This window comes from Chiloscyllium punctatum, chromosome 16 (genome assembly GCF_047496795.1).
Source record: "Chiloscyllium punctatum isolate Juve2018m chromosome 16, sChiPun1.3, whole genome shotgun sequence".
Classification (NCBI taxonomy): domain Eukaryota; kingdom Metazoa; phylum Chordata; class Chondrichthyes; order Orectolobiformes; family Hemiscylliidae; genus Chiloscyllium; species Chiloscyllium punctatum.
Window position 1 is genome coordinate 20,500,903 of NC_092754.1, and position 24,632 is coordinate 20,525,534.

The 24,632-nt window shown below is 42.1% G+C and overlaps 1 protein-coding gene across 2 annotated transcripts in view; it reads left to right on the forward strand.

Moving 5' to 3' along the window:
* Positions 1-14,362: 14,362 nt before the first annotated feature.
* Positions 14,363-24,632, forward strand: part of LOC140487027 (pleckstrin homology domain-containing family G member 5-like) — a 133,527-nt gene continuing 123,257 nt past the window's right edge. For both annotated transcript variants that reach the window (XM_072586409.1, XM_072586412.1), the window contains exon 1: positions 14,363-15,457. In XM_072586409.1, the coding sequence (XP_072442510.1) occupies positions 15,385-15,457 (73 nt within the window). In that variant the 5' untranslated portion in view covers positions 14,363-15,384. The remainder of the gene's footprint in view (positions 15,458-24,632) is intronic.

The following is a 24,632-nucleotide window of genomic DNA, read 5'->3' on the forward strand; positions in this document are numbered from 1 at the left end:
GGTTATTGGCTTTATACGTACAGCCTTGATGTAAATTCGGAATTATTTTATATGTCGGTTGGTTGGGTATTATCTAGGGTCTTTTTTTTTTACTGCTGTCCGTTTGATTTTTTGTTGGGTGTGGTTAAGATGAGTAGAGGAGTGGGATGGGCATCCATTGTTAACTCTCAGAATGTAAATAACAGGTTTTCCTCATTTCCTCATGCCCTAGGGCTAGGGCATGGCTTCAGCTACAGGGAATTAAGATGGTAGCGTGGATTGGAGGAGTGCCCCCTATGGGCAAGGGGGAATGATCTCTAGTTGGGTGTTTGCTTCAGTTAAATGCAGTGATTAGTTTTTTAGTTGTAGTAGTTATTGAAGTAGTTTTAGACTTCATAGAGTTAATGTTTTTGTCTTTGTCGCTCATCACACCTCAGATAAGCTTCCTCCTCTTGGGAAACCACTGGCTGCCCTGGATGACTATGGCCAGTGATTTGATGAGGTGGTGCACCTAGAATATAAAAGGGAGCCACTTCCCTATTAAAAGTGTTGTTGTCAAGTCTTAGGAAAGAAAGGGTGGACATCGCCCTACAGTGAGAGACGCATCTAACTGATAAGGAACATCTGAAACTGCAGCAAGTGGTTATGACAGGGTATTCTTCTCCTCCTTCAGCTCTAAGAGAAGTGGCTATACTGATAAGAAGGAGCCTTCCTTTTCAGGTAACTGAGCAGATTAAGGACGAACATGGATGGTTTATCATTCTTAAAGTTCTAATACATGGAGAAGAGTACGGTGTCTTCAAATTTATAATGTCTCCCGGCGCAACCTCTTAAATTTCTAATTGATGCAGTTGCTAAATTCATGAATCTTGGAGTGCGCCACATGATCATAGGAGGGGTCTTTAATCACCTAATAGATCCCAAAGTTGACAGGGTGCCAAGGAGCCCGGCAGGTACGCCCACACCATCTGAGCAATTGGTGGGCGTGTGAAGAGTTGGGACTAGCGGATGTTTTGGAGGCATCTCCACCCTAATGGGAAGAGACTTTACTTTCTATTCAAACCCACACAAGTGCCATACGCGAATTGGCATTTTTTTTATGGTAACTGACGGTTTGGACAGAACATTGGCATACAAATTGGGGCTGTAGCTGTCTCGGATTATGAATCAGTGTATTTATATGTTAAAATCAAGAGTAATGGAATGGATGCACGGCAATGGTGCATGGACCCATTTCTGTTAAGGAATAGCAAATTTTCTGAGTACATCAGAAGAGAGTTCAGGGCCTTCTGGGCTATCAACTCAGGTACGGCCAGTAATCCAACAATACTTTGGGAGGCCACTAAGGCATACTTCTGAGGCCTGATCATTTTGTATTCTACGGCTAGAAGGAGGCAGACGGCGGAGCAACAACGGTTGCTGGAGGCCCAGCTGCATATAGCTGAGGAAACATATTATAACAGGCCCGCTTTGGTCAAGTTGCAGCAGGTCATGGCTCTCCGGGTGGCTCTCGACTCATTGCACACACAGGTATCAAAAAAAAGGTCTCCTTTGCTAGACAAAGACTTGTTTGAATTCGGAGAGAAGCAGGGTAGATATCTGGCATATTTGACTAGGAGGAAGAAAGCTTCCCAATGTATTATGTCTGTTATGGAGAAGGCTGGCACGAATACGCATGAGTTGAAGAAAATCAATGTTAGCTTTCGGGAATACTTCGCGCAGTTATATCGGTCAGAGGAAGGCGAACACAGTGCAGCAAGAATTCAGTCCTTTTTTGAGAATCTGGACCTTCCCAGTATAAACACTGAGCAGGCTTCTTTATCGAATGCACCTATAACAGTGCAGGAAACAATAAGGCATCTCCAGGGTAGCAAAGCACCAGGGGCCAGATGGATTCCCAAGTGAATTCTACAAGGAATTCATAAATGTGTTGGTGGAGCCACTTTGGGAATGTATAGATATTCATGTGCACGGGATTGTCTGTCGTCCTCTCTTAGCAAGCCTAATATCTCCCTCATTTTAAAGAAGGGGAAATACCCTGAAGAATGTGCTTCATGTCGTGGGCTAAAGGGCCTGTTCTGTGCTGTACTTTTCTACGTTCTATATGGACCAATTTCGCTGTTAAGTGTAGATTTTAAAATTCTATCCAAGATGCTGCCTCCGAGGTTGGAAAAGGTCCTGCCCCATATTATAAAAGATCAGATGGGTTTTGTTAAGGGCCATAGCTCCTCCAACAATATCAGGAGAGAACTGAACATAATGCAAGTATGCCAGCAAAGATTGATCCCGGGATTGGTGGTGTCCCTCGACACAGAAAAGGCGTTTGATTGGATAGAATGGCCGTATCTGTTTGAGGTCCAAGATCGCTTTAGTGTGAGGCGATCCTTTGCCAAATGGTGGTAGTATTGTGTAATGATCCTACGGCAGCAATCACTACAAATGGGGCTAAGTCAGTTAACTTTTTAATATTGGGAGAGGTAGTCAACTGGCGTGTCTTTTCTCACCTCTGTTATTCACCTTGGCAATTGAGCCGTTAGCTGAGGCTATCAGGAGGGATCCTGAAATAGTGGCACCAAGGGTGGGAATGAGAGAGCATAAGATCATCCTATATGTTGATGACATCCTTTTGTTCTTGGCCAATTTGGAGAAGTCTGTTCTTCGATTGATTCAAATAATTAATTTATTTGGCAGTTTCTCGGGCTACAGGATCAACTTTACAAAATTGGAAGCCATGCCGGTGGAGAGATTAGTGGAGGTGCCTAATCGGAAGGATGGAATGCAGTTCCTGTTTAGATGGTCACCAAAAGTTTTTTTGTATTTAGGAAATTTTATTACCTCTTCCTTCCAACAGCTGTATAAAGCTAACTAAGTACAACTATTGGAGAGGATAAAACAAGATTTGCAGCTGTGGGAGGGATTGCCGTTATCATGGTTAGACGGAATAGCCCTGATTAAAATGAATGTTCTTCCCTGCCTGTTGTACCCCATGAGTATGCTCCCGTTGCTGCTATGAAGACGAGTGTTAACGGAGGCTCTGTGGTTGGCTAGGGTCCTTCATTTTGGTGCCACAAGCGCCCTCTAATTCAATTCACTAAATTGCAGCTTTCGCAGGGTGAGGGAGGGATGGATCTTCCGGATTTGAAGAAATATCAAATTAAGTGCCCTGTTAGCATATGTTGGTGACTGGGTACAAGGAATTATTTATGGATAAGAAGAAATCCGTGACTGAGCAGTATAAGAATCCAATCATTTTAAATATGGTGAAAGCCTGGAGGGTGATGCGGCAAGACGAGGGCAACTGGTCTAAGACCTCGCCATTTACCCTGTTGGTGGGTGCCCAAGGATTTAAACCTGGGGCAATGGAGTCCGGCTTTAAGTTATGGGAGAATAAGGGAATCTCTTGCCTGGGAGATTTGTTCGAGGGGGAGGTCCTGATGTCATTTAGTCAGTTAAGCCAGAAATATGGACTGTCTAATAGGAACCTTTTCTGGTACTTTCAGATAAGGGATTATATACAACGGAAGACTACGCTCCTGGCTCAGTTTACAAGTCTGATGTGGAGAAAAGAGTACTCCGATGTACAGGTGCTCTTTGTTAGTCATACCTTGGAGGACGTGGAAGGACTCTGTAGGATGTGGAATCGAGAGCTAGGAGAGGATATTTCATCAGTATGTGAAGATATATGGGAAGTGTAAGGAAAATTTCAGTATGTAACAGAGCGCAGGCTATGCAATTCAAGATCTTATACAGGGCTCATATGGCGCCAGAGAGGCTAACTAAGTTTAAGAGAGGAGTGTCATCAGGGTGTTGCAAATGTAAAATTAATATAGGCACTCTTACGCACTGCCATTGGTCATGTTGTAAGATCCAGAGATACTGGAGTGCTATAGTAAGGGAGCTAAAGGACATCCTGGGGATTGAAATTAATGTGGAGCTGGTATTTCTTCTTTTGGGTTTGCCATATTTGCCCTCTCTGGGGGGAACACCGGGAAAAGATCGTGTAACATTCTTACCCACTGTGCGAGAAAGAACATTCTAGTGAATTGGACAGCAGAAAAACCACCAGGTCTATGGGGTGGCGGAGACTGGTGATGGAGCATCTTCCCCAAGCTACCTCTCAAATATGTTGCACCACAAAACGGATCTGTTTTACAAGATCTGGCAGCCTTCTTAACATTTTATTAATGCAGACATACCAGCAATATTAATTAGGGGTGTGGTATAGCCATGGGAATCAGTATGGGTGCCCGTGGAGCCCTGGGAGAGGGGGAGGCTGGGGGTGAAAAGAATACAGGTACTGTAACTGGTGCTCCCAGGGATGGGAGTCTCAGTGGAGGTGTGATGAATGAAATAGAATAAAGTAGTGAATTATGATTTAAGTTACTTTAATATTGATTTAATTTGTTTGTAGTTTAGTTTAGTTTATGTAGGTACGTTTGTTCTGGTAGAATAGTAGGTCGTTCATTACTAATAGTATCGCATTATGACTTTATTGTACTCCTCTACATTTCTGTTTTTTTGTGTTACTCATTTTTTTGTTTGTATATAGATATTTTGTAAAAAATTTAATAAGATCTTTAATAAAAATATTTGTTAAAAAAATGCTTTATCTTGCAAAACCTCGATGTTCCATAAATGCAAGTCAGACGTTTCTTCTTTTATACTACATTTTTTAAAAAATTTAATCAGCATTATAATTTGTCACATCTGGATATTTTTATTAGCTAGTGGCTAACATTGTACAATATAGGCTTAAATCACCTTGAGTTGGGGTCAGACGTGACATCTCCTGCATTTGCAGGGATTGGGGGGTGGGGGCATGGGTGATGTGGGGCAGTATTGTTATATCGATAAGCAATCTGTCAATTGCTGAGTGTTAAGGTTATTGGTCGACATGCTTCTGACTGAGGACGTTGGTCACCAAAGAAACTTAACAAATGTAGCAGGATAGAAGATTTGAAGACTGAGCCTCATTTCATGGCAATTTATTTGGTAGAACATTTGCTGATCTCAAACAGTACCTAACAGTTAGCAAGGGATGTATTAGTCTCAGTTTACCTGAGTGAAATAGGACTGCCCTGCTTGTAAAGTCTCAACATTCTGCCAGTATTCATTTTGTGGAGTACCACGAAAAGAATAGCCAGCTTCGTTATATGCTCGAAGGTGAGTGATGCTACTGGAGACGAGACCACAAGCTGTCACATCCTGGGATGAAAGCGGTCAAAAAGGACCATGTTTAATGTTGAGTATTTATCGCGACCCTTGAGGCTTGTTTAAACTCATTGAAGGAATGTTAAATGCGCAAACAGCTATAAGTGGAGTTGGTCAATTTCCAACCCTGGTAAATGTTGATGCTCTGTCACCCATCATTTTTAAAGGGACCATCTCATGAACAAATGGAAAGTTTGCTGTATCATGCAATTGGTCTCAATGTCATGACATGAGGTTTCCAGGAGCATGAGGAAATGCGCGTAAGTCCCTACACTGGCCAAGGGTTGCTATGAGCCCTTCTCACTCAGTCTCTATCTCACATGCATACATGCACACACACACAGACGCAACATGGGAACAAGCACTCTAAATTTGATCCAAGAATCTCCCTGCAGTCTTGCAAGACAGCAATACTTAATTAAGACCTCAATTGCTGAGCCTGTTGGAGCTATTCTGCTCACTGACAGCAGACAAATGAAACGCAGCTTATGAATTTCTTTTGCTCTCTCAGCATAGCATTTCCTGGTCTTCATATGGATTTTGTTGCTGTTTTCTGATAGCTATTGATCTCTTGGCTTGTTAGACAACTTGCGTTTGTGAGGATGTGTTATTGATAAAGTTTAAGCTATGATGAATTTGACATTCTCCCAGTCAATAGAAACTTTCAATTTTTCAAACCCTCTGCAAAATGATCAAGAAGTACATGAATAGGCTGGAGCTGTTTTGCCTGGAGTGTTAGAGGAGGAGGTTTGTAAAATCATGAGGGGCGTGGATAGGGTAAATACTCAAGGTCATTATCCTGGGGTGTCAGAGTCCAGAACTGGAGGACATTGATTTAGGATGAAAGGGGAAAGATTTAGATTCGTGGAGAGGTACAGCACAGAAACAGACCCTTCATTCCAACTTGTCCAGGCCAACCAGATATCCAATTTAATTTAGTCCCATTTGCCAGCGCTTGGCCCATATCCCTCTAAATCCTTCCTATTCATAGACCCATCCAGATATGTTTAAAATGTTACAATTATACCATCCTCCACTAAAGAGTCATAGAGATGTACAGCATGGAAACAGACCCTCCATCCATGCCGACCAGACATCCCAACCCAATTTAGTCCCACTTCCTCTAGCAGCTCATTCCATATACGTGCCACTCTGGATGAAAAGGTTGCCCCTTTGGTCCTTTTATATCTTTCCCCTTTCAACCTGAACCTATGCCCTCTAGTTCTGGACTCCCCTACTCCAGGGAAAAGGTTTTGTCAATTTATCCTATCCATGCCCCTCATGATTTTATAAACCTCTATGAAGTCGCCCCTCAGCCTTCAACATTCCAGGGAAAACATCCCCAGCCTATTCGACCTCTCCCTATAGCTCAAATCCTTCAACCCTGGCAACATCCTTGTAAATCTTTTCTGAACCCTTCTAAGTTTCACAACATCCTTTCGATAGGAAGGAGACCAGAATTGCACGCAATATTCCAAAAGTGGCCTAACCAACATCCCGTACAGCTCAATATGACCTCCCAACTACAATACTCAATATTCTGACCAATAAAGGAAAGCATACCAAATGCCTCCTTCACTATCCTATCTACCTGCGACTCCACTTTCAAGGAGCTATGAACCTGCACTCCAAGGTCTCTTTGTTCAGCAATACTCCTTAGAACATTACCATTAAGTGCATGAGTCCTGCTTTCCCAAAATGCAGCACCTCGCATTTATCTAAATTAAACTCCATCTGCCACTCCTCAGCCCATTGGCCTATCTGACCAAGATCCCATTGTAATCTGAGGTAACCTTCACTATCTGCTCCACCTCCAATTTTGGTGTCATATGCAAACTTACTAACTGTACCTCTTATGCTCGCATCCAAATCATTTATGTAAATGACAAAAAGTAGAGGACCCAGCACTGATCCTTGTGGCACTCTACTGGTCACAGGCCTCCAGTCTGAAAAACAATCCTCCACCACTACCCTCTGTCCTCTACTTTTGAGCCAGTTCTGTATCCAAATGGCTAGTTCTCCCTGTATCCCATGAGATCTAACCTTGCTAACCAATCTCCCATGGGGAACCTTGTCAAATGCCTTACTGAAGTCCACACAGATCACGTCCACCGCTCTGCACCAATCCTCTGTTACACTTTCAAAGAACTCAATCAAGTTTGTGAGACATGATTCCCCACACACAAAGCCATGTTGACTGTCAGTCCTTGCCTTTCCAAATATGTGTAAATCCTGTCCCTTGATTCCCTCCAACAACTTGGTGCACCACCGATGTCAGGCTCACCAGTCTATAGTTCCCTGGCTTGTCCTTACCACCTTTCTTAAATAAATGTACCACGTTAGCCAACCTCCAGTCTTCTGGCACCTCACCTGTGACTATTGATGGTACAAATAACTCCGCAAGGAGCCCAGCAACCACTTGCCTACCTTTCCACAGAAAAATACACCTGATCAGATCCTGGGGATTTATCCCCTTTTATGCGTTTCAAGACATCCAGCACATCCTCCTCTGTACTATGGACATTTTTCAAGATGTCACCATCTATTTCCCCACATTCTATATCTTCTATGACCTTCTCCACAGTAAATAATCATTTAGTATCTCCCCCATCTCCTGCGGCTCCACACATAGGCTGCCTTGCTGATCTTTGAGGGGCTGTATTCGCTCCCTAGGTACCCTTTTATCCTTAATGTATTCGTAAAAGCCCTTTGGATTCTCCTTAACCGTATTTGCCAAAGATATCTCATGTCCCTTTTTTTGCCTCCTGATTTCCCTCTTCAGTATACTCCTACTGCCTTTACACGCTTCTAAGGATGCACTCAATCTCTCCTGTCTATACCTGATATATGCTTCCTTCTTTTTCTTAACCAAACCCTCAATTTCTCTAGTCATCCAGGAATCCCTCCACCTACCAGCTTTTCCTTTCACCTTAACGGGAATGTACTGTCTCTGGACTTCCGTTATCTCATTTCTGAAGGTTTCCCATTTTCCAGCAGTCCCTTTACCTGCAAGCATCTGCACCCAATCAGCTTTTGAAAATTTTTGCCTAATACCTTCAAAATTAGTCTTCCTCCAAATTTAGAACTTCAGCTGTTAAGATCTGGCCTATCCTTTTCCATCACTATTTTAAAACTTACAGAATTATGGTTTCTGGTCCCAAAGTACTCCCCCACTGACACCTCAGTCACCTGCCCTTCCTTATTTCCCAAGAGTAGGTCACGTTTTGCACCTTCTCTAGTAGATGCATCTACATGCTGACTCAGAAAATTTTCTTGTACGCTCTTAACAAATTCCTCTCCATCTAAATCCTTAACACTATGACAGAGAAAATCCCTTACCATAACCACCCAATTATTCTCACAGATAACTCAAATCTCCTTTAAAATTTGTTTCTCAATTTCCCGATGACTATTAGGGGGTCTATAACATAATCCCAATAAGGTGATCATCCCTTTCTTATTTCTCAGTTCCACCCAAATAACTTGCCTGGATGTATTTCCAGGAGTATCCACCTTCAGTACAGCTGTAATGCTCTCCCTTATCAAAAACGCCACCACCCCTCCTGTCTTGCCTCCCTTTCTGTCCTTCCTGTAGCATTTGTATCCTGGAATATTAAGCTGGCAATCCTGTCCATCCCTGAGCCACATTTCTGTAATTGCTATGATGTCCCAGTCCCATGTTCTAACCATGACCTGAATTCATCTGCCTTCCCTGTTAGGCCTGTTGCATTGAAATAAATGCAATTTAATTTATCTGTCCTACCTTGTTCTCTGCTTTGTTCCTGCCTGCCCTGACTGTTTGACTCACTTCTTTTCTCAACCGTATCAGTCTCAGATTGATGTCTTTCTTCAGTATCTCCCTGGGTTCCCACCAACTTGCTAGTTTAAATCCTCCCGAGCAACTCTAGGAACTCTCCCTGCCAGTATATTAATCCCCTTCCAATTCAAGTGGAATCCATCCTTCTTGTACAGGTCATTTCTACCCCAGAAGAGATTCTAATGATCCAAAAATGTGAATCCTTCTCCCATACACCAGCTCTTCAGCCATGTGTTCATCTGCTCTTTCTTCCTATTCCTACCCTTGCTTGTAGCACCAGGAGTAATACAGATATTACTACCCTCGAAGACCTTTTTAAATTCCTGCCTAACTTTCTATATTCTCCTTTCTGAATCTCATCCTTTTTCTTTCCTATGTTGTTGGTACCAATGTGTATCATGGTCTCCTGCTGGTCCCTCTCCCCTTTGAGAATATTCTGCACTCTCTCTGAGATATCCTTGATCCTGGCACCAGAGAGGCAACACACCATTCTGATTTTTTTGCTACTGGCCACAGAAATGTCTGTCTGTTCCCCTGACTAGACAGTCCCCTAACACAATTGATCATTTGGAATCCAATGTACCCCTCAAAACATTAGAGCCAGTCTCGATGCCAGAAACTTGGCTGTTCGTGCTACGTTCCCCTGAAAGTCTGTCACCCCCTACATTTTCCAAAACAGCACACTTGTTTGAAAAATGTATAGCCACTGAAGACTCCTGTACTACCCACCTACCTCTCCTACCTTTGCGACCATCAGGTAGATGGAGTTAATCCATCTACTTGACGGTATCTGCGGCTTTTCTCCCTTCCTATAACTGCCATCCATCACACCCCAGCTCTTGTAAATTCCTCATTGCCTCTAACTGTCGTTCCATTTGATCTGACAGGATTCACAACCAACAACATTTATTGCAAATGTAATCCTCAGTAACCCTTAAACTCTCCAGAAACTCCCACATCCGACAAGAAGAGCATATTCACTCTATTAAAGGCCATTTTGCTCCTTCCAATCTACAGACCCAGAAAATAGCACCGTCTTATTGCTCTACAAAACATTGCTCCAGGCTAACTTAATACTTATGGCTTATATTTTTAAAATTTAAATCAAGAGACAGATCCCAATAAAAGCATATAATCAAGAAAGAACCCATACTAATCACTATTATAGAGTTACAGTAAGTCTATACTTAAAACTATTCACTTAGCTGCTTCTGTGCTGTGACCTCTCCCAAACAGGTTCCTCCAAGATCAGTTGTGAATTTGGCTGTTTGTAAAGTTTTCCTAGACACACTCCGATGTCCAGCGATACATTAATTCAAACAGCAAAGACAATAACTGCACAGATTCTCTGCTGTGTCAGTTAGCAGTGTGGGTTTCTTTCTTTCTCTCCCTTACAGACCATGAGCTTGTTGCCTTTGCCTGTCTGTCTCCCTTTTAAAAGTGCTGTTGTTTTAACCTTTTTTTCAAAGTTCCAAAACAATTGCAACAGCATATAAAAAAGTAATTGCTGCTCCTGGAATTCGAGGAAATCACCTCCAACACCTAAAACACCTTAAAAAAGGAGCAGTCTGTTATAGCCAGAAATTTTTCCCATCCTCCATCTTGGATTACCAGAGGAAGTGTTGGAGGCTGGTGTAATTACAACATTTAAAAGGCATCTGGATGGGTATATGAATAGGAAGGGTTTGGAGGGATATGGGCCAAGTGCTGGCAAATGGGTCTAGATTATGTTTGGATATCTGGTCGGGATGAACAAGTTGGACCAAAGGGTCTGTTTCTGTACTGTACAGCTTTATGACTCTAAGTATCACTCTGTTTAAAAATTAAGATAATTGGTTTTCATGGGCAAGTTGGACCAAAGGGTCTGTTTCCATGCTCTACATCTCTATGATTCTATTCAAATGTGGGTATAATATAGGAAATACTAGAATTGCAAAAACTCCAAAAACTAGTTCTGTTGCACTGTGAAAAATTATAGCTTATTCTTTCCCTGCATTCCCTAAAGGACAGCCACCCAAACTGGGTTTTATGTTCAGTGGGTGCTGGTTTTCACTGCTGTGCGTTTTCATAAACACTAAAGCATGCATTCCAAAGACACTGATACTCAGTGGGGTATGGATCTCATGAGCTCACTCTCTCTGCACACAGCATGCACAGATGGTGTCACTTGCTGGAGTATGAATCCTGTGGGCACTTGTTTCTGCTGTGATACTAGTTTCACAGGCATTGGCTCACATGGATGTGGGTTCCATGGGCACCAGCTGTCATGGACCACATTTCATGTGCAGTTAAACAAATATGCTGTTTGTACAATCAATTTACTAACAATGACCTTACTCAAAGACCAAGTTTCCCACAATGCAATTTAAAATTCTGATCCATTCCTGGGACACTTACTAATTGAGGCAGGTTCTCATCGTTGCCCAGTGGATGGGCTTTGCTGGGGTTTGAGAGAGAGAGAATATTGAATGTGAGTCAAGCTGTCCACGATCCAGAGACTTGTCTCATTTTGGGAGTGATTTACATCTTGGATCTAATTATTGGATTGACGTAAAAATAGGTGTTAACTGTGGTGATATGGTAGCAATTTTGTCATTATTTAGTGTTGACTTAATGCTAGTCCTCCTACAGAAACAAACTTGACTACACAATCAACAGAAATAAAACAACAATGCAACCCTCTCTTGTTTACCATGCCTAATGTGTCCCCCCAAAGAATGGTATGCTAAACAGAAACATGCTAAAGAAATACAATTTATCATATGAAAATGTGCTTTATGTTCCCTCAGCCAGACAGCACTCTCCAGTGCTGCTCATTGCAATAGAAGCAACAAGGAACTGCTAAGACTAGTCCTTCCTTAACCGTGAGCATTTCTACAATCAAAGGCTAACATCTGAGACCTGGTGGGAGATACCAGCCTGACCTGAGCAGCACCTCCATGTACTTGTATAATGTTGAAGCCAAGCCATTTTCCTGGTTAGCCAGGAGGCTGAGTGAGCAAGTGACAGTCAATGTCTGATAAAATGTGGGGAGCCTCCATGTTGATAAAGCTGCTCAAGGTTTTGGAGAGGGTAAAGACATCTGAACCTTCGTTGGCAACAAGCTACCTCCCAATCTCAATTTGCCATTTTTAGTGACATTAACTACGATTTGATGTCACTCCTGTGAACCATGAACCCAGGCAGGATTTCCTCAATAAACACAGGAGTGGCTGCCTCTTGGTTGCACCCCCCTTTTCTACTTGTCAACTCCACGGGAAAGGAGAAAGAGGTTCAATACTGCTCCTGAGGTCAGAAAGCACCTCACTCTGCATCACGACATACATATCTGGGGTTTTATTCTCATTTTGTTGTCAAGTACAAACATTTAGTTGTGAAATTTGAAAGCAACAAAAAGACTAGGTTCACCTTGAAGCAGAAACTAAACTTTAGTGTACTTGCTAGACACATAATATTGTAATAAATGCATTAAATCGAAAATCAAGGTGGTGGCTGACATAGATATTCAGAAATGTTGCCTTTTTTTAAACAAAAACTGCACCAAAATATATGTATTAAAATGCACTCTAAACATGGGGTATCTATAGCAAAGGAAATGAAATTAGAAATGACAGATCCTCAGGAATGGACATTTCCACCCCAGTCGCATCCTGCCAATTAAGAGTCCCTGATCACTGTCCTAACTCTCTGCCTCCTGCCACTTAGCCAGTCTTGTATAATAAAAACAAAGAGCTGGAGAAATTCAGCAAGTCTGGCAACAGCTATGGAGAGAGAGAGAGTTAATGTTTTGAGTCTGTTATGACATTTCCAGAACTGAAAAGAATGGGAAAACGATTGTTTATATGTTGCTGACAAAGGGTGGATGGATGGAACAGGTTGTGAGGGTGTCCAGAACAAAAGATAAGGGGGTACTGATATTGGTGGTGGAGCTGTAAAAATGGTATAAGTGAGTAAAGGAGAAAATGGGTCCACTCTATTGAGAGCAATGTCAGCAAGACAGAGTAGGGCGGTGGCATGTAAGAAAAATAGAGACTGAGGTCATGCTCCAAAGTTGTGGAATTCAGTGTTGAATCCTGAAGGCTATAAATTGCCCAAGTGGAAAATGAGGTATTTCACTGGATTGTGTTTAGCTTTATTGGAATACTACAGTGGGCTCAAGACAGAAATGTTAGCATGGGAGCAAGTTGCTTTATCGAATTATCAAACAACAGGAATGTCAGGGCTGCTCTTACAGACAGAGTGGGGGTATTTCACCATGAGATAAATACCATCTGGTCTTTGAAGAAGCATTCACCTTAAAGTGAATATTTTCATTATTTATAGATCAGTGTTACTGCAGCAACAGCTCCTTGTTCTAATTGCATTCCCAGCTTTAACGTTCAGTTACCTATTTCAGGACAATCTTCTGAACTCCCCTGATTTTTGTTTGTTTTTGATATTTGACCATGGGTTGAGGAAGAGCGTAAGAAAAGTGTGACCACTCAATGCTGACCAGTAACTCCTGCTGGAAAGTATCTGGATAGGATTGTACTATGTGTGATGATTTATGATCAAGTTTCCTGTTAATGCTTATTATCTGTGCTCACAACTGATCAATGCCACTGATATCAGACAGTGAAAGCACCTTCAGGAGAAGAGGAAACTTGAACCTGAAGAAGGAACTTCAGGAGTCATCATTTTCAGGAGACGAAAGGACTTGAACCCCAGTGAGAGACAATACCTTCAAGAGAGCAGGGATATAAAATCCTGTGAGAGCTGGCATCTTCAAGAGAGGAATGGGGAGCTAAGCCTTGTGTAGATCAATACTTTCAGGTTGGGAGGCTCTTGAACACTTCTGAGAGTCAGCGCCTTCATGAGGGTCGGGCACCTCAGTCCCAGAGAGGAGAGTATGGTAAACACTTGCTTTGTGCTGTGAATTCTTGTATTTTGCCAGTAGAAGCTGAACTCTACTCGTTTGTGTGTGGGGTCCCAGTGACTGTGAACTGCTTCTCTATGCTGATCATTGCTTTTCTTTGGTTTATTGTATGTGATAGATCCTGACCAGAAACCTCTTCAGTCCGCCCTCTGTGAAGCCCTGGCTCGAATATCAGACCAGCTCAACGATTTAGCTGCCTTTGCTGTTTTGCAGATATAATGAGGTACAATCCACAGGAAACTCTTTGTTAAAGTACACTTTACAAAAACGAAACTCTCGGATGTATCTTTTAAAGTTACGACTTTTAAAAAAATACTTAACAGTTTGATTAAGGAATGAACTGGTGAAATTGTTTATTAATTTTATTTAATCGGATAACTTTGGAGAAAATTGTTGAGCTTTAGAACTCGATGCAGGATAATCTCCTGGAAAGCTTTGTGCTGCCTTTTTAAGAGACTGAAAGCTTCAGCCGATTTAATCATCTCCATATGCTGATCCTGGCTGCTGCAGAAGGACTTGGCACAAGAATCGGACTGCACAGTGGCAGAAAATAAATATGGGCACCGCATGTTTGTGGCTGGGGAGAAAACTCCATCTGTGAAATATTTGAGCTGCTTCAGACAGACCCTGTAAAGGTAAACAGATATCAGAGAGGAAATTAATCTGCAGTCTAGTCAGAGGAACAGTACAAAGCAGTGGTATACGAGACAGAGATAGTGCTCAGGCTACAGAATGGTACTGCTGTACTGTGAAAACTCTTGCTGCCATGGTGATGGACATCATGTGGGTGATGCTGAAGAAATTGAACTTTGTGAATGTTGATCAGATATTGGAGGGTTTGGCTTCAGTGAAACTGTCTGAGTGAGTCAAGGAAAAAAAGAGTAACCAAAAGGAGAGCAACACAGAAAAAGGGAGGAGCGGAAAGAAAGGGTGAGAAGAAAAAAGGGAGTGGCACAGACGGGAAAGGAACGACAGAAAGGAAGCAATGCAGTGAGGGGGGAAAAGGCATAGTGAGAAAAAGATGCAGAATGAAAGAGAGGCAGTGAGTGAAAATGGAAGCAACAGAGATTAAATGGTGAATTACGGGAGAAAAGAGTTGAGCAGTGAAAATAAAGACAGAGGGAAGCAAAAAGAGTTTTTAAAGAAAAGGTGAATGAGAGTGACATTCAGGTCAGCTAGAAAGAGGCCAAATGAGAAGAATGGGAAGGGAGACCACCAAAGTGATATATGCACCAAATAAGGAAGACTGACAGCAGTACAGACAAGACTGAGTGAAATGGAAGATAACAAAATACACTGACCCAGAGGTGTTCGATGAGAAGAATTTGGATCTTCGTGTTTAGTTTATTGTGGATGTTTTCGAGTTGATGTGTGGAAAGGAAGTTACTAAAAAAACTGCCTGTCCAGCGGATGTTTGGAGCTCAGTATTTGACTTCAGGTGACATTGTCTGCAGAGCTGACCATGAACTCTGTCCTTTCTAAGTATGGATCCCCACCTCGAAACTGGCTTAACCTGCGCCTCAGAATGCAGCCAAGTAAGTACTCTGATTAACTTCTGACAATGTGGCAGTGACTTCGGAGGGGGCAGTAGGGAAAGAATAAAAATTTTTATTATACAAGCTGCTTTGATGGAAGTTTTCAGTGGAAACTTTCAAATTGAATTGGATATTTTGAAAAGGAGGAATTTCCAGGGCAATGAACAAGGAGTGGCACTAACTGGATTGTTTTTTTTAAAGAATCAGACACAGGCTTCATCTTGTGATGTAAGATTTTGTGATTCCAAACTTGCCCAAGTATTTCTGCAATACAAGTATGTTTGTTCATTATTGTTGGTCTTTGAAATTATTAAACTTTATCCTTTCTGTTAAGGAAGCTACTGATGAGATGTCTCAGTGATGGTAATGTCCTTGTTTTAATTTCTAAAGGAGCCATATCAGTTGCAATCAGGAACTATTCAGATTAGAATCATTGTTGGCTATTTTTATACATCTTTATGTAAAATGTATACTCAACGTTATACTTCTGGAACCAGCTGGTTTTAAACTTGTGTCCCCTCCAATTCAGAAGGAGCAGACTTTCACTGGGATTCTGCTCCATTCTTCTCCTGAAGGGGCTGACTCTCACTTCTTTTCATTTTGAGCCCCCACCCCTAGCCATCACCGTCTGCCTCTCCTCACATCTCAGAGACCAGAACAGGCTCAGAGGTGATGCCCTCCAAAGTCAAATTATCTGATGACTTTGCTTCACTGGGGTGGTATTCCAAGAACAATCAGTACCTATCAAACCCACAACCAAATGACAATCGAGACTGAGAAGGTGGGGGAAATGGATGATTGGTGAGATATACAACAGGGAGTGGATGATGAGATGGAAGATCAGGAGAATAATCTGCAGTTTTTCTCTAAATAATTTCTTGAGCTGTTTTAGCAGATAACAAAATCTAAAAACAAAATACTGTGGATGCAGGAAACCTGAAATGAAACAAAATGCTCGAGATGTTCAGCATGTCTGAGGAGAGTTACTGTAATGATCTGGATTATTAACTCTTAATTTTCTGTCATCACAAATGCCAGCTGACCTGTGTATTACAGCATTTTCATTTTTTAACACTATCATTCAGTATTGTTCATGGAAGCCTCTTAACAAACCAGAAGACTAGCCACATATATCAATTGTAGTAGAAAACATCTCAGATATTTTCTAATCAGCCTTTTCAGAGATGTTATGACACATCTCTGGAACAGGTGAAACTTTAACCTGGGACTCCTAACTCAGAGGTAGGGATACTACCACTGCACCCCACGAGCTCTTATCTAAAAAATGTCTCTCTCACAGCATAGCTAAGTGTATTTTGTATATGAATATTTACTTCTGCACTTAACACTCATTGGTTACCAAGGAACGAAAGCACTCACTGAACAAAATTACTCATAAGGCACTATTTTTGTTTTACCATTTTACCAAAAATTACTAGAAAGATTAAAGTTCACAAATATGCATTTCACAAATATGATTATTGAGATCATAAACTCAACAAAGTGGCCAAATACTAATTTTCTAATCAGAAATGCAATTATCCACATCTGGATTCTGAATTAGTCGGTTGTGGCTCACTTATTGGACAACGCTGCTTTATTTTCCAACCAGGACATTCTCCTTCCTGTTTTCAGAAAAAAGGGAGAAGCCATTTGGAATGGAGAGTTTCCCGGTGGTCCACACGGAACGTGCTGCTGGCTGCTAAGGAACCCTACCCACTTTAACATCCGACCCATAACTTTTCCTGCATTGAAATAGGATACCCAGCTGAAGTAATAACATTTGAAAATTTGCAACAAAGATTTTATTTGAATGGCATGTTAACAATAAATTTCATTTCCATTCAACCTGCTCTGGGACCTACATTTATATTTAGAACCGGATCCAGGTTTGGGCATTACATCTGAGGAATAATATATTTACCTTGGAGATGGTACAACGCAGATTCCCCAGAATAATATCAGGTCTCAGCCATCACCGGTTACATAAACTTCCCTCTTATTCACTTGAGTTTAAAAGATTAAAGGGTGATCTGATTGGGACACATTAAATGATAAGGAATTTAATAAAATAGAAACAGAGGAAAATGATCCTTGCTGTGGTAATCCAGTACAAGGGGACACAATCTAAAGCCCATTCAGAATTAAATTAAGATAACACGTCTTCACGTAAAGATTAATAGAAACCTGGAACTGTCTCCTTTAAATGACTGGATGCTGAAGTTCAATTGGGAATTTTCAGGATGAAGATCAATGGATTTTTGTTAAATAAGGGTAACCAGGAATATGGGCACAGTTGGATTCAGCCATGACCCTAGCTGAATTAGTTAAATAGACTTGAAGGGATGATTGGTCTCGTTATGTGTCAATGTAACAAGTTTAAGGAATTGGATGACTTCCCCAACATGGCCTCCTCATGTTCTGGCAAAACAGGCTTAAGGGGGTGAATAGCTTCTTGTTCCTCTATAATAGGGTCAAGAATGTAAATAGCCTCCTTATTCCCATGTAACAGGTTTACGAAGCTGATCAGCCTGTTCTTGTGCAACTGACTTTGGGCAAATAGCCTGCTGTTTTTCCTGTGTAATGACTCAAGACTGAATGGCAGTGCCCCCATCCCACCCCCATTCCTGTGTTCATAGTGGCACCTGTATACAGTAATGATAGAGCCTGTAACTCCATGTTATCAAATGTTATTTTTATTGTTTGTTGATTCTTCTTCCTGATTCCCTCCAATGTAATCCAGCAGTGTGAGGAATTATGATGAATTCAAGGAATCTGTTTTGATTACTCCAAGGTTTTCATAGTGAAATTCTAAATATCAATCCATTATTACTACATTTTAAATTTTGTCTTTGTTATGTCTTCAATCCAGCGAAATTAGTAACATGACATTTTCAGTGCTGTAGAGATTAGTAGCTTTTGTTTGTATTTTGTCCAGAGGCTGAGTTAGAAATTCTCTCAGTTGTTGCAGCAAACACAACTACAAGATATCAGCAAGTGTAAATCAAATGAGATCCAATGTGCATGAATCACAAAACTTGGTTTTCAGATGCAGCAGGTAATTAGAGTCATAAAGCTAAAGACCATGAAACAGACACTTTGGTCCAACTTATCCATGCCAACTAGATATCCTAGATAAACATAATCCCATTTGCCAGCATTTGGACCACACCCCTCTGAACCCTTCCAATTCACCGAGCCATCCAGATGCCTTTTAAATGTTGTAATTGTACTAGCCTCCACCACTTCCTCTGGCAGCTCATTCCATACACACACCATTCTCTGAGTGAAAAAGTTTTCCTTACTTCCTGTTTAAATCTTTTACCTCTCACTGTAAGTCTATGCCCTCTAGTTTTGGACTCACCCCACCCCATGGAAAGGACATTGCCTATATACTCTATCCATGCCCCTCATGATTTTATAAACCTCTATTAGGTCACCCCTCAGACTCTGATGCTCCAGATAAAATAGGCCCAGTCTATTCAGCCTCTCCCTGTATCTCAAATCTTCCAACACTGGCAACATCCTTGTACAACTTCTTTGAACCCTTTCAAGTTTCACAACGTCCTTCCTATAGCAGGGAGACCAGAATTGCACACAGTATTCCAAAAATGGCCTAATCAATGATCTATATAGCCGTAACATGACGACCCAACTCCTATACTCATGCTCTGACCAAAAAAGGCAAGCATCCCAAATGCCCTCTTCACTCTTCTATGTACCTGCAAGTCCACTTTCAAGGAACTGTGTACCTGAACTCCAAGGTCTCTTTGTTCAGCATCACTCCCCAGGACTTTACCATTAAGTGTATAAGTCCTACCAGATTTGCCTTTTCAAAACGCAGGACCTCACATTTATCTAAATTAAATTTCATCTGCCACTCCTTGGCCCATTAGCCCACCTGATCAAGATCCCATTGTACTCTGAGGTAGCCTTCGTCACTGTCCACTACACCTCCAATTTTGGTGTCATTTGCAAACCTATTAACTATACCTCCGATATTTGCATCCAAATTATTTACATAAATGACGAAAAGCAGTGGATCCAGCATCAATCCTTGTGGCACACCACTGGACACAGGCCTCCACTTTGAAAAGAAACCCACCACCACCCTCTGTCTTCTATCTTGGAGCCAGTTCTTTATCCAAGTGGCTAGTTCTCCCTGTATTCCATGTGATCTAGCTTTGCTAACAAGTCTGTTAAGAGGAACCTTGTTGAACACCTTACTGATGTCCCCTATAGGTCATGTCCACTGCTGTGCCCTCATCAATCCTCTTCGTTACTTCTTCAAAAAACTCAATCAAGTTAGTGAGACATGATTTCCTATGTGCATAGCCATGTTTACTATCCCTAATCAGTCTTTGCCTTTCCAAATACACATAAATCCTGTCCCTCAGGATTCCCTCCAGCAAGTGGAATATTGTCCTTCATTGCTGGAGGAATGGAATTTAAAAATAGGGAGACTATTCTGCAGCTGTATAGGGTGCTGGTGAGACCTCACCTGGAGTACTGTGTACAGGTCTCCTTACTTGAGTAAGGATGTATTGGACGGATTGCAGACGAAGTTGATTCCGGAGTTGAGAGGTTTGGCTTATGAGGAGAGAATGAGTAGAATGGGACTGTACTCAATGGAATTTAGAAGAATGAGGGGGGGGATCTTATAGAAACATAAAATTATGAAGGGAATAGACAAAGTAGAAGCAGAGAGGTTGTTTCCACTGGTGGGGGTAAGTAGAACGAGGGGGCATCACCTCAAAATAAGGGGGAGCCAACTTAGGACTGAGTTGAGGAGGAACTTATTCACCCAAAGGTGAATCTGTGGAATTCCCTGCCAGTGAAGTAATTGAGGCACCCATTGAATGTTCTTCAGGCAAAAATAGATTTTTAAACAGTAAAGAAATTAAGGGTGACGATGAGCTGGCGGGTAAGTGGAGTTGATTCCACGAGATCAGCCATGATCTTATTAAATGGCGGAGCAGGCTTGAGGAACCCACCACCACCCTCTGTCTTCTATCTTGGAGCCAGTTCTTTACTTGAGAAAGGATGTATTGGACGGATTGCAGACGAAGTTGATTCCGGAGTTGAGAAGAGTGAGAGCGAGCAAGCGCACACGTGCGAGATAGGGGTGCGAATGCATGTGGGGGGGGGGGAGCATGTGTGAGAGAGGGAGGGGTTTCCTGTTTCTTATGTAGATAGGGCAATGCCTTTTTCCATTTGACTAGCAACTGCTTAAATTGGCAGCTTGTACCAGTCTGTTGGTCCTAGGTATCTTTACATACCCTAACCTAAACCTTGGCTCAAGGCCGGGCCCAAGTTCCTGCCGATATGCAAAGAGCTCTTTGAGTGCATGAAAGAGCAGGGCTCAGACCGACATTGATTCTGAGTCCAGTTTCTCAGGATTTGAAACTCCAGCAAGATATGGTCAGAGTTCCTGGCAATGATTGATTCCAGTGACTGGGTCAATACCTTTTTCTGGGATTTTTAGCTCAGGTATTTCTTTCCTGTTTATTAGGAGCCTCTTCTGACGCAAACCCAAAGTTCTTGAGCCAAAAGAAATTGGACTTGAGACTCAGAAGAAACAGAAAATAATATGAGCAACGGAAGGCTAAGCTAACCAGACAGTGAAGTCATTCTACTTTCCTCCTCCCAAAAAAGGGAAAAACACACTTGTTTTCACCTCTCCAGCAGGTTGTGATCATGTTGCTTGGATTTGGCAGTGAGACACACTTCCTCGATTTGCCTGCCTTTCTGCAGCAGTTCAAAAAAAAAACTCAGTTCTGACTTTTCTCAAAAGAATTTTTTTCTAGAAACGCAGGGCAAGGGCCAGATCGAAGGGGAAGAAGACAGGATCGTAAATGTAGGAGTTTCACACTGTATTGTGTCTTTAGACATTCTCAGGGCAAGTACAGTATGGGTTAGATTCAGAAAGAAAATCTCTATGAATACAATCCCATTTAATATGTCTAAGATAGGTAGAACACAGGATAGTTGGAGAATGAAGTTCCCTTTAACCCAACCCCCTAGGTTAAGTGCAGCCTGGGGTAATTGTAGAGGAAAATACCCTGTATATTGTGTCATCAAATACTCCCAAGGCAAGCAAAGCACTGATTGGAAACTAAGCAAAGCTTCCTTTAACCCCACTCATTAACCCCTCTCAGAGCAAGCATAGCCCATATTAGATACAAAGAAAGTCTCTCTACTCCATCCCACTAGACATCTCCAGGACAGATACAATGTGAGCTAGGTAATGGTAAAGCTCTCTATACATTACCATAGAATTCTCCCAAAGCAGGTGTAGTACAGATCAGAGTTTCAGATGATTGTATGTCATTGCCATCTTTCATCCCTGGTCAGTCTCATGATACCCAGTCCCATTTCTTCTGCGTCAACAGGTAGCTGTTTCAATACCCAGGATCCAAACTTGATCTCCATCCCCAGACAATACAACAGCTGATAAATTTCAAATTTGAACATTTTAATCAGGATCCTGTTTCTGCGGGAGAGGCGCGCAGAATGCACGTATCCACCTGGAATAACTTATACAGCTGAAAGTAAATGAGGTAAAGATGCTGTTTGGGATACATTAGAAAAAGTGATTCACCTAATTATAGGGACATCATCCTTCCTGCCAACCAACATCAAAAGAATTTTACTTAAAAGCTGAGATTTGTTCAGCTTGTGGAATCCTGTAGTCATTTAGTCAGCTATGCAATCCTGAAGTATTTTGCCTCTCTGCAGGACCTTGATGTATTGCAGCGTTACTGGCTGGAACTACCTGAGAACAGTGTGGTGCCTTTCTCCATCTTTATTGGCTGTTTGTTTGGTACATGCCCACTAGGAGAATGTCTGAAATGAGGAGGAAGTTGTGGGAAGTAGCTGACCACGCTATAGGACCTCTCCCACTTTCCTGTTCTTCACCAGGGCCAAGAAAGCAAGTGTTGACAGAACATTCACATATAGAATACATCCCAGTGGAATAGCTCATCTTGTTCAGACTCAATTTCTAGCTCAGCCCAACTCCGTATTTTTAGGAGGGGCCATAGCTTATTTTAGATACTATTGCATAGGATTGCACATATGTTTATTAGTTTGTTTGTACAGAGGAGTCATGGATAGACGAATTAATGGATTTTTCTCTTAAGCCTTTTTTAAAAATCATTTACTGGATTTGGGCATCGCTGGCTGGATCACCATTTATTACTCATCCTAGATACTGCCCTTGATACTGTGTGGTGAGCTGCCTTCTTGAACCAGTGCTGTCCATGTGCTATAGCTAGACTCACAATGGCATTATGGAAAAGCTTCCAGGATCTTGACCCAGAGACACCAAAGGACCATTGATAAATTTCAAAGTCAGGATGATGAATGTTTTGGAGAAGGATTTGCAGGTTGTGGTATTCCCATGTATCTGCTGCCTTTGTCCTTCTAGTTGTACGTGATTGTGGCTTTGGAAGGCGTTGAATTTCCACAGTACATCTTGTAGATAGTACACACTGCTGCCTGAGGGTCAGTGATGGAGGGAATGGATGTTTGTGGATGTGGGCCAATCAAGTGGACTGCTACTCCTGGATGGTGTCAAGTCCCTTGAATGTTGTCTGACCTACGCTTATCCAGGCAAGTGACTCCAAATACTCCTGATCATTCTTTGTAGATGGTGGACAGGCTTTTGGGAGTCCAGCGGCAGGTACCTTGTAGCTACAGTATTTATATGGCTTATCCAGTTCAGTTTCTGCTTAATGGTAACCAACATTCTCTCTAAGCTGTACGGTTGTAAGACTATGCAATCACACTGGGAAAGCCAGTGCATGTTAATTGCCATGCTGCTACTGACTTTCTTCTCTGGAAGCCACTGCTGTGCACAGACTTCAGCAAACCGTGCAAAAGGAAGCAAAATTAGAACATAGAACAGAGGGAGCATTGATGGTAACCTCCAGGATGTTGGTCCTGAGGTAATTAATGATTAATATTATTGAATGTCAAGAGGTGGGATTCTCTCTCGTTTGAAATGATCATTGCTTGGCACGTGCCTTATGTGAATATTACTTGCCACATGTCAGACCAAATCTGGATATTGTCCTGAGCAGTATTTGAGCAGTCCAACAGTTCAGGAATGATCTGTCCTGGTTACTCAGAAAGCTGATTTGCACTTTTTTTTCACACGCCTGTACAATGTACTGTATTTCTGTAAACTTGAACAGTGTTGGTCTCTCCCCTTATCAGTGTCTTTGCCTCCTCACTGCCTATCTCCACCTCAATTTCCCTGTTCTCTCATTTTCTTTCTCCCCTCCCCCATAATTCCCTCCTCCTAGCCTTTCCTTTGACTCCCGTCCTCCTGCTCTCCTTTCATCTTTTCCATTTCTTTCTTCAACTCCCTTTACTGTTCTTTGATTCTCCATCTCCCCGATTCTTTTCCCTTTTCTTTCATTCCTTAATTGCCCTCTATTTCTCCAGTGTTGTTCTGCTTTTTAAACACTCTCTCCCTTATTCTGCCCACTGTCTCTGTTTCTCTCCATTCTTCTTTCCCCTGTTTTTTCACCCTCTTTCCTTTATCCACTTCTCCCTTATTGCTTCTATCATTTTTCCAAATTTCCTCCCACCATGTAGATCCACATTTCCCTCTTCCCGCTTTTTCTTGTTGACCTCACATCTCACTCCTTCCCATCCAATTTCTCTGTAGCTACCACACAGTGGCTCAGTGGGTAGCATTACCTTACATGGTAAAAACAATGACTGCAGATGCTGGAAACCAGATTCTGGATTAGTGGTGCTGGAAGAGCACAGCAGTTCAGGCAGCATCCAAGTAGCTTCGAAATCGACGTTTCGGGCAAAAGCCCTTCATCGATGAAGGGCTTTTGCCCGAAACGTCGATTTCGAAGCTACTTGGATGCTGCCTGAACTGCTGTGCTCTTCCAGCACCACTAATCCAGCATTGCCTTACATGTTTGATTGGACCTGGGTTTGATTCCCGCCTCGGCAACTGTCTGTGTGGAGTTTGCACATTCTCCCGTGTCTGCATAAGTTTCTCGGGTGCTCCGGTTTTCTCCCACAGTCCAAAGATGTGCAGGTTAGGTGGATTGTCCATGCTAAATCGCCCATGGTGGCCTGCTTCCACACTGTAGGGATTCTATGATTCTCCACCCTCCTTCAGTTGCTTCTCTACTTGTTTTCACCTTCC